The sequence below is a fragment of the Tachysurus fulvidraco genome, chromosome 9 (genome assembly GCF_022655615.1).
Source record: "Tachysurus fulvidraco isolate hzauxx_2018 chromosome 9, HZAU_PFXX_2.0, whole genome shotgun sequence".
In the NCBI taxonomy this organism is placed as follows: domain Eukaryota; kingdom Metazoa; phylum Chordata; class Actinopteri; order Siluriformes; family Bagridae; genus Tachysurus; species Tachysurus fulvidraco.
The window spans coordinates 7124591-7135050 of record NC_062526.1 but is presented as its reverse complement, the minus strand read 5'-3'; the positions used below and the strand labels follow the sequence as shown (position 1 = coordinate 7135050).

At 42.0% G+C, this 10460-nt stretch overlaps 1 protein-coding gene across 5 annotated transcripts in view; it reads right to left on the bottom strand.

Annotated features, from left to right (window-relative positions):
- wdfy3 (WD repeat and FYVE domain containing 3) overlaps positions 1-10460 on the bottom strand; it is an 83654-nt gene that overhangs the window by 23235 nt on the left and 49959 nt on the right. For 4 of the 5 annotated variants that reach the window (XM_047818024.1, XM_047818023.1, XM_047818022.1 and 1 more), the window contains 15 exons: positions 9625-9736; positions 9334-9524; positions 9069-9221; positions 7299-7372; positions 6991-7152; positions 6573-6667; positions 6260-6380; positions 5797-6014; positions 4967-5163; positions 3822-3956; positions 3204-3383; positions 2884-3117; positions 2512-2611; positions 2216-2376; positions 816-1045 (listed from right to left, as the gene is read on the bottom strand). In XM_047818024.1, the coding sequence (XP_047673980.1) occupies positions 816-1045; positions 2216-2376; positions 2512-2611; positions 2884-3117; positions 3204-3383; positions 3822-3956; positions 4967-5163; positions 5797-6014; positions 6260-6380; positions 6573-6667; positions 6991-7152; positions 7299-7372; positions 9069-9221; positions 9334-9524; positions 9625-9736 (2363 nt within the window). The remainder of the gene's footprint in view (positions 1-815; positions 1046-2215; positions 2377-2511; positions 2612-2883; positions 3118-3203; positions 3384-3821; positions 3957-4966; positions 5164-5796; positions 6015-6259; positions 6381-6572; positions 6668-6990; positions 7153-7298; positions 7373-9068; positions 9222-9333; positions 9525-9624; positions 9737-10460) is intronic. The other variant, XM_027162974.2, reaches the window with a different exon arrangement.

Sequence of the window (10460 nt, the reverse complement as noted above, 5' to 3'; positions counted from 1 at the left end):
GTGATTCTGCGCAAGCGTTATCTTTGCCTTCAGACAAACTACGGCATGAGCTCGAAGTGAAGATTTCTGAGTCAGCCTAGTAACCGTCTCCTGACAACACGATCATCTGCGCCAAGCTGCTGTGTGCCAGTGTGAGTCAGAGACTCGAGGGGGAAAGATAAAAAAAAAATAAAAAAATAAAAAACAGACGAAGGGGAAAAAAAGACACGCTCTCCAACCCACATACGAATGCTGAGACCTCATTTAAATGCAGTCGCAAAAAGACCACGTCTGACAGACTGACATAAGCGAATTCATCATCGCTGTTTTAAATAACACTTCCCACAGAACACTATTTTCAGATGCAGAAAATCCAGGCGATTCACACAGATCCGATTTTACCTTTCAAACCGATCCTAAGAAACATCCTTACTAATCCTCTATTTAACATTCAATCTAAATTTGTAAAGTTAACACTTTGAAAATATGCAGAAATGATTCAGGGTGTCTTAGGAACATCTGCCCTTTTTTATTTCATTAAAAATGGCAGGATTTAGAAATATTCTGTATATGAACAGGTAGATTGGACACATCCTCGATCTCCTCCCGATAGAATGCTACAAGGCTAGTAAACACGTTGATATTTAACACAGGTAGATATGAGTATGCTTACATTTGACTGGAACAAAAGCACTGACTATGTGTAACAGTTCCCATATTTAACTCTAACCGGATACAATTTAATATCAGGTTTGTTCCTTCCCTTCAAACTTTCTACACTAATAATCTTGACTTCTCTACAATTTTCATGTCTATCTTCTGTAAATATGTCTCACCTGCCCGTGTGTAGGTTGATTAAACAGTGTGCAAGGCAGGCCACAAATTCATGGTCGTGGTTTCCGGGTCCTAGCACCAGGTTACGGTTTACTGTTAGCACACGGAGCGAGTCCAGTAGCGCCACTTGCTGGGGGACGGTTTTATGCGGTCGACAGAGTTGGTACAGGACGGTGCGATTCAGGCAGTGATAGATACAATCCAGTGACAATCCCTGGGACCTCCGCTTCGCCTAATGAAAGATGCAAAGGGAATAAAACGAAAAAACAAGATGGGAAGACAAAAAGGTTACAAATTCAAAAGATTGGTTCAATGACACGTGAAAGGTCTAAAGTCTAATAGTCTAGAAGGCTAAAGAGCAAAAAAATAAATAAATGGTAGTGAGAAATTGTAGTAGACACAATGAGGGTGCCATTATTTTTGGAATCTCATAACTTCGGAAAAATGTTTTGTTTCTTCGGTACAACTCCACATTATCACATGTAAGGTAATAAATCCAGGGAACAAAAGGCATTGCTTTTTCCCCCCCAGAGTATGTGGCTAATTCAATCAGCATTCTCTAAATGCATGCTCGTCTGCTTGTTAGCGCAAAACACACTAAGTTATGCAACGTTTACTGCGTCTCGTTGGGCTTTCTGCAGCGCTCTTCGTACTTGTGTTAATAATGTGTTTTTAATGGAACTCGCAGCCCGCATGAAAGGTTCACTTGCTCTGAATGCCTGAAGAAGCCAGCCATCACAAGAAGCTTGTTTCCATGGCAACACACTGTTAACACTTTAGATTACGGTTCAGATGAACTGATGTTTATTTAAGATACGGTTAACATGAACATTTGTTAAAAGAGAGAGAGAGAGAGAATATATATATTTGTGTGTGTGTATGTGTGTATATATACACACGTGTGTGTGTATATAAACACACACACACACACACACACACTTAGGTCCATATATATTTGGACACAGGCACAATTTTCATACTTTTGGCTATGTATGCCACCAGAATAAAATGAAGGGGAAAAAAACAAGATGCATTTGAAGAGCAGATGTTCAGCTTTAGTTCAAGGGGTTGAAGTAAAAGGTTCAGGAACTGCAACCATTTTTATGCAGTCACCCTATTTTCAGTGTCTCAAATGTAATTGGACAAATAAATATAATCATAAATAAAATCTTCATTTTCTATACTCTCATATATTCTCAAGGGCTGTAATTCCTAAACCCTTCCTCCAATTTGGATTTAAATACAATCAAATTATCAAATCAAGATTAATGCATCAGCCAAAAAAAATGGTGAAACAAGAAGGTTTGGTTCTTTCGGTTGTAAATAACGTCCGCTCTTCTCGCTACACCGTAAACTGTTTCTAGGTGGAAATGTAAAACCAGCTGGTTGAGATTTTAATCACCTGGCTGATCAGCTGAACTATGAACTCCACCACCAGTTTGGACTCCTTATTGAACATCCCCTGCCACAGTTTGTCCACCACACGCTGGGCAAAGTAAAACACGTTGTTGACCAGGACCTGGTAATTTCCGCCAACGGTGATGGGCATCGATGCGTCTTCTCCTGTGGGAGAAGTTCGTAACCATGAAACCATGAGTAATATGGTTTATTGGTTAATATGGCAATATGGTAATATTCTTAAAGCCGAACATTTGTTAGCTTCAGCATGTACTCGTGTAATTTAAATGAAATCCTGACCTAGAAGCACATCAGCAGCAAGGAGATGTTCCATCACACCATCCAGGATGTAGGACTGGAACTCTTTCTGCTGGGTTCTGGTCGAGCGCTCGGGTGAAGACTGGAAACAACAACAAAGATATCACAATGTCTTGGCACACACATGAGTAGCGTACAAATATTTTAAATACTAAATTCTTAGTCAGTCTTGGGGACATTAACGCATTTCTGAGGGTTTAATTGTAGAGTTTAACTAATGGAGTTTTGCCTTTATGTGAATTTTTATTCACAACTAATTGTTTTCTTAACACCTGCTAGAGCAAAAAATGGATACGGCTGAACAATTTGATTTGTAAACAGTGAAAATTATTAGGGAAAAGGAAGGAGTCTCACCTCCAACAGCAGGTCTAAAATGGGTGTCTGCTTGCTAGCAGGAGTCATACACAGGTTCTCCATGATCAACACCCTCATGAAATCGAACACGTACTTCTTGGCTGGGTGATTAGTCAGGTAGGTCTTGGCACCCACATTACAGTACTCTGATTGGCTGCGGTTCATGCCTGTGTCTCCGGAGAAAGCTTTGAATTCTTCAGTTGGTGAGCTGGCTTCATCATCCAAATCACTGACCTGGGGATAAAGGTTACAAATGAATGAATGAATGAATGAAAATAATTTCAGCATTAAGTGTGAGAAAGTTGAAAAGGAGACTGTACCATCTCGGAGTAGGGCCGGATATTGAAGGGGAAGACGGCAGCTGCAAGGGCACATAGGAAGTCTGGGCTGTGCCACATGGGTGCCAGGTCGGGCACGTTGTGATAAAGGTAACGGAAAAACTGCATCAGTGTGACGGGGTATTCCCTGAGCCAAGAGCCTTCCTCCTCCGACTGCCAAGGCTACACACACAAGAATTACCCAAGCATGATTTAGGAACGTCAAAAACCAGATGCAATAAATAAATAAAATGTATGATGCAGTTCTTTATTCTATTAAAAACCATTCCATACACCATTGATAAGTGACACGCCACCAAACTTTGCTGTCTGGTTGTCAGTGTAAAGGACATAAAACAAAATTCAATTCTGTTTTCAAATCAATAATTAATTTTTTTTTTTTGAAATCTTGGTTTTATTTTTAAATGTTACACATTGATATACAATACAAACCATTTTTTGTTTCTGACCCAGAGATGAAACCAATTTTCTCTGAACACAGACACAACCTGAGCAAACTCTAGCAGTTTATCATAACAGATACAGTTCCAAATCATGATGCAACATCAGCAGCCCACTGATCGGAGAACACTCAGAAAACCAAAGGAAAAGAGGCCTCACCAGGTTCAGCATGCTGCGCAGCATGGCCAACAGGAGGAAGGCTGCCTCGGTGCACACATTGTGGATGGAGCCCACCACCGTGGCACTGGAGGCTGGAACCCCAAAGATGAACGTCCAGATGGAGTCCAGGTCAAACTGCACAGACACAGGAAACACGTCTCTTCCTTAGATCTATTTAATGTTGATGTTGACTAAATTCAGCACATAAGGATGCTAATGTACAAAAGCAGAAATAAGATGAAGACAAATTACCATAAAAAACTACAGTGACACAAACGTAATCCAGCCACAGACACGTTTCCTCTGCAGTTTGCACTATTAGTACATTAGGCCTAATAAAGTAAAGGGACTTGCATGCATGTGCATCAGTACTAAATGTTTTCAATATTATGTACTATGTTACGTAAGGTTCAAAAAGGCTGAGAAAATCTTAAACACGCATTTGGGAAGTGTTTTAGTAGTGAAACTAAAGAAATTATGGTCTTTTTATATGCTTTTACAATATACTCATTTATTTTCTACCGCTTATCCGAACTTCTCGGGTCACGGGGAGCCTGTGCCTATCTCAGGCGTCATCGGGCATCGAGGCAGGATAGATGCTGGACAGAGTGCCAACCCATCGCAGGGCACACACACACTCAGTCACTCACACACACACACACACACACACTACGGACAATTTTCCAGAGATGCCAATCAACCTACCATGCATGTCTTTGGACCGGGGGAGGAAACCGGAGTACCCGGAGTAAACCCCCGAGGCACGGGGAGAACATGCAAACTCCACACACACGAGGCGGAGACGGGAATCGAACTCCGACCCTGGAGGTGTGAGGCGAACGTGCTAACTACTAAATCTATATTTAGATTCTAAACTGCTTAGCTACAAGTGATAAACAATTGTTATTTAAACCCCGAGATTTTTTTTGCCGTTCCAAACGACGAAAACCTGCCGTCGATTCGTGTTAATGTTTTCGTAAGCATGCAGTGCAGTGATGTAAATAGATAGAAAGGGTAGCCAGAGGACTGAAACACATGAAAAAGAGTAATTAAGGGACAGTACAGGTACAGTACGGACAGAAAGACACGGGTACGAGGACACACGGTTAGAACGATTAGTAGGGGAAAAAAGGTTGCATACTGACATGTACCTGCAGGCTCTCAGGCAGCTCAGTGACGGGTTGCTGCAGGAACAGAGCCATGAGCAGGAAGTAAAGCTCAGGTACGTTGGTGTGCTTGGGAAGCAGCGTCTGCAGCACAGGGAATCCTGGGAAGTGACATGCGTCACGGTTTATCTCACGTACAGTGGACCTGCCACCTGCACTGCGTCCCACGTTAAAGCCTGAAACAACAGACGGAAAGAAATGAAGGGAGGTAACGTGGAACTTAACCGAGTTACCGAGTGGATGTCGGCTTTAGATTGATTGTGATCACTGTCCAATACACAGAGCTCTGACACACCATATTACTCAGGATTTTACCATATAGAAACATGGCTTTAGACTGCAGCTGATACAAAGACTTTTGCAATAATACGTAGCGTGAGGACTGCGATTCTCCATCACGGTTTAGGGATTCAACAAAACACACATCAGGTTTCAACCGAATTAATTTCCTGGTCACATGGTTGCAATTTTTATAGTAGGGAAATGATTTATGCACTATCTTCGGTCACCCCGGTGAGGATATGTTCCGTTTAGAACCTGCTTCCTCAAGCTTTCTGCCTTGTATCATCTTATGACTGTCGACTCTGGTTTGCTCATTAGGGTTACATTTCCAAATGTACAATTTATATCCTGACTGTATCTATCTCTGCAAGGCTGCTCTGAGACGAAATCCGTTCTCGAAAGTGCTATTCGAAATAAATTTGAATTGGCATCAGTACTCTATTACAAAAAAGCAAAGCGCAATTGATGCAGCTTCTATGAGCTAGGTATAACAGCAGCGCCCTGTAAGAACGTGTTACATTGCTCACCGAGCACCGTGCCGATTTTGTTAGTGAGCACCGAATCGGTGTGCTCGAGCCAGCCTCCTCCGCACAGCCCCTCTTTAAAGCGGCTGAGGATGCTCTGATTGCTCAGCAGCACCACCAGAATCCAAAGAGCCACAGTCACTGTGCTTGAGTGAATGTGTTCCTCCATGAACATCAGCAGCCAATCGAATCCCAGCGTGCGTACGAGCTCCTCGCACGCCCTACAGGAAGCAGAGACAGACATTATAACAGCGAGAATAACTGATGGCTCTGTGACGTGTCTTTCATTTGTTGTTAACGATACTTTCAAAATGCTCTTGAGATGTGATCCGAATAAACCGTGAAGCAGTTATAAGGATCTCATGCAAGCAAATTTTATCCAAAGTGCTCCTTATAGTGGACAGTTTACATTATATGCTCACGGTAATTAAATTAAGGTCGTTAACGAATAGGACCGAACCCTTACTGTGCATTAACGGTGCATTTCTCCTTGGAGCTGAAAAGCAGTTTGAGCAGGATGTCTAGCAGTCGATTGCGTAGTAGGATTATGTTGGAGGAGAGCAAACCTCCGAAATCCTCCTCGTTTCCTGGACAGAATGCAGGTAAGTTAGATTTACAATTTACTGCTGAGGAAATCTCGGTTCACAATTTGCATACAAAAATGAAACAGGTCAGACATTGCAGGGCAAGCATTTAAATCAGAAATGCTGTTAATATGTGCAGATTCGTGTGTGTGTGTGTATGTGTGTGTGTGTGTGTGTGTGTGGTCACAGTCTCACCTCCGTCAACCTTCTCCTCGTTATTAACCTCCATAACCACAAACTTCTCACAGACTGCAAACGTGGGCAAAGTGGATGAAATGAACTGACCGAACCTAAAATGAAAGCACAAAGTACTTTAAAGAGCCTGAAACCATTTGCTCAGCACTAAACTTTACATAAATGCACTTAATGGCCCTTAGAAAAAAGCAACAGATTTAAGCTTTATTTGACCAACAGAAATAAAACGATCTAATCTGATTAAACTACAGCTACGATTTAAGGTTCAAAGATTCTAAACAATGACTGACTTATAAAAGATACTTATATATGGAGGTTGGTGATGTTTTTGCATAATCTGGTAGACAGTTATTAAAAAGTACACTCCTGTCCTGCTGAAAGCGACATGTCCGTCATGGAGTGAGTGTGAATGGTGTACCGGAGGAGGTCGTAGGAGTTGGGGAAGCCCTGCAGAAGCAAGCTGAGCACGTTGCTGATGGCGGCTACTGTAGGCTGAGACAGCGTCTGGTCCCTCAAAGTCAGAAGAAGTTTGGGGATCAGCTGAAACTCCCGCAAGAGCTTAGCATTCTTGGCAGCCTCACTGCAATTAGAAGACAAGAACCCAAACAAATGTTAAATATCAAACATAAAAGGATTTATTGTTTAAAGCCAAATGAGCAGACAACAGGATTATTTACTAAAAAGTGTTGTTTCAAAGATCAGTCCTGTCTGGAGTGAAAGTCTCACCTGGATTCGGTCAGGAGTTCAATGAAGTGCTCAAACAAAGACAGGTGCAGTTCATATGGTGCGTGCAGCCATACCTGTGGAGAAAAAGGTGTATGCAGCTATCGGGAAATGTCCATGCATCAAACAACCATTAGTATATAATCAGTATTGTTACAGCTCCTCCTCAAGATTTCACTGATACTCGGGTTTACATGAACTTCACATATGGAAGCTAATTCTCATCTTAAAGTGGTTCAAAATAAGGAAACAGACAAATCCTAATCAAAACCTGGTTAACAGTCTGATCTTAAACTAAACCAGGTTAACCCTCTGGGCGCGCCGGCGCGTTTTTGGCGCTTTTTTCCTCTTCAACGTGAAATCCACTTAAAATACTCCGTCATTCATCATCATACACATACATGTAATACATCATTCGAAACTGTGAAGTGTCTACTTTTATTTGACTGCCTTCATAATAACAACAAAATGCTGTGCTTTTGGCAAATAAAGAAAATAACCAGGGTGTGCATTCAGACATCTCTGTGTCCTTGACCATCTTCCTGGAACACGTTACAAATATGAACTGATAACTCCGCCAATACTTATCACACGAACATGATACATATGTCTAACGAAAGCCTGAAATGTCTACTTTTAAATGAGGTAATTAAAATCGAAAGCAAATATTGTCTTTTTGTGCAATCTGTATGTAAGTAAAGAGAGGTACAGTTTTTCTGACTCGACCTCATTAGCGCTAATGTGATCCCACCTACCGCGCGTGCGCCATTCATATGGAAATTACCTGAGCGGGCTATGCAAACAAGATCAACGCCCCCAAACAATGCTGTAAGAAGCACCAAGTTTTAACAGATTCCATTAAAGATTCCATTAAAGAACAGATAACAGAGCCATATTGTATTGGTCATATACAATACTGTTACTTGTATACATATTGTTACTTTATTATTTATTTTAAGCATCTGTCTTGTAGTATAGTGTCTGTTTGCCTGGTCTCTTGTCTGGCACACATGCACTTTATGTGGATTTTAGGATTTTTTTAGTACTTATCTCGTCTGGCACTGTTTGCACTAGTTAAATATTCTAAATAAACTACAAACACAAAATATACACATTTATTTTGTCTTCACATTCTTTCTTGTAACTCCTCTCTCAGTCACACACTTACCTGAAAGGCTCATTATGCAGCTCATTATGCGGGCCTTTGTCTTCTCAGGTGTGAATTACATTAATATGCATGATAGTTGACGCCTACTCGCATGTGCCCTTTACAAACAAAAAGTGTCTTAGAAAATTTAAATCAATATATTGTTTTCTGTGAGCGAGTAAACAAGATGATTTTCAAATAATTCTGAAGCAAAAACACTAGGATACAAGATCCAGTTCTCAAAAGTCCTGTGAACCGACGTTCTGTATGTGTTTTATGGCCTTATTCAAGTGATTTATAATGTTTCATTTTTCACTAACCACGCATTAACATTGTTTTCTCAAAAACACAATCATGTACATACATGCTGCTCACATATTATTGAAGTCCAGTTTGTGCTGATTACAGTGATATTAGACTTTAGCCATTTATATCTTCATAAGCAACTGAAAAAAGCACAAATATCAGGGTATGTCAAAACTTCTCCAGGCCCAAAAATACCCTTAGACCCCAGAGGGTTAAAGAGAAGAAAACAGACTGATCCTAACCGAAACTAGACCAGGTTAAAGAGAAGAAAACAGAATACACAGTCATATAACAGCACTAGAGACGTGCAGTGGTTGTACCTCAAAGTCACAGAGCAGGTCTTGGAAGGCGGTGGAGTTGGGAATGATGGAAGTCTCGTGGCCGCTGTCTACTGTGCCCACTAATGAGAAGGTCAGATGCAGGATGTGGCTGTTTAATAGTGGGCGCTTCTTCTTTAGCAACATGGCCAGCAACTGCAGACAGACACAGAGAGGTGTTATACTACCTGTAACAATTCTAATAACAATGCATAACAGTGAGTCATTCTCCAGTGAGTTAATTCAAGCATTAACAGTGAGGCTTCACCTGGTAGCCTTTGATGCGCTCCATCTCTTTGCTGGCCAGCGGGTTGCTCTTGACCACACACACCAGAGCTTTGACGGCTGCGTACAGCCCTTCCACGTCTGACGCCATTGCAACTAAGCCAAGGATGGCGGCAGCACCACCTACATACTGTAATGTTGTTGCCACTGGGGTGGGTACAAAGGTTCTCACACCTGCATAGGAGGACAGGGAGAAAATCCACAATTCCACTTAGCAGAATTAACATAGCGAAATAGTATAGCTGTAAAACAGTTTAAAAAAAACTGCATGTACCCAGGTAGCCGATCACGGCGGCGCCGATGGTCCTGGCTGGTCCGATCAGATGGCCTGCAGCATTGTGGATGAGCTTCACTGGAGTGGCGTTCTCGTGAGATGAGACTGCAAGCTGTAAAGAGCACATAGACCGAATACTCACGTACAATTAAACACCGATAAGAAAGTGAAAAGTGAAATTGAAAGTGACGTGACATACGGCTAAGTACGGTGAGCCATACTCAGAATTCGTTCTCTGCATTTGACCCATCCAAAGTGCACACACACAGCAGTGAACACACACACACACCGTGAACACACACCCGGCGCAGTGGGCAGCCATTTATGCTGCGGCGCCCGGGGAGCAGTTGGGGGGTTCGGTGCCTTGCTCAAGGGCACCTCAGTCGTGGCCGGCCCGAGCCTCGAACCCACAACCTTAGGATTACGAGTCAGACTCTCTAATCATTAGGCCACGACTTGCCCCAAGTCATCACCTTTAACATCACCTTCACCTAGGATTATATTAGTTATTGCCAGTGGGACACTTCTTTAACGACTTTTACCCAAAAGTGCCACCTGGGACCAAACTCCATCTTCATGTTATTCTGTCCTGACTATAACACACCTGGCTGTGCAGAGACGCAGTGACTTGCTGATACTGCTCTTCTGCAATTCTGCTGACTGCGCAATTTCTCTTCTCCTACAAACTTCGTCCAAAATCCGAGCCTGCTGCCCGAGCACCGATTTAATCTAATCATATGTGGAATACTAATAAGACTGTTGAGGAAAAACATTTCTCATACAACAGTACATCATGCTAGTGCAGTATGAGTGCAATATGTGGTACATAACAAATA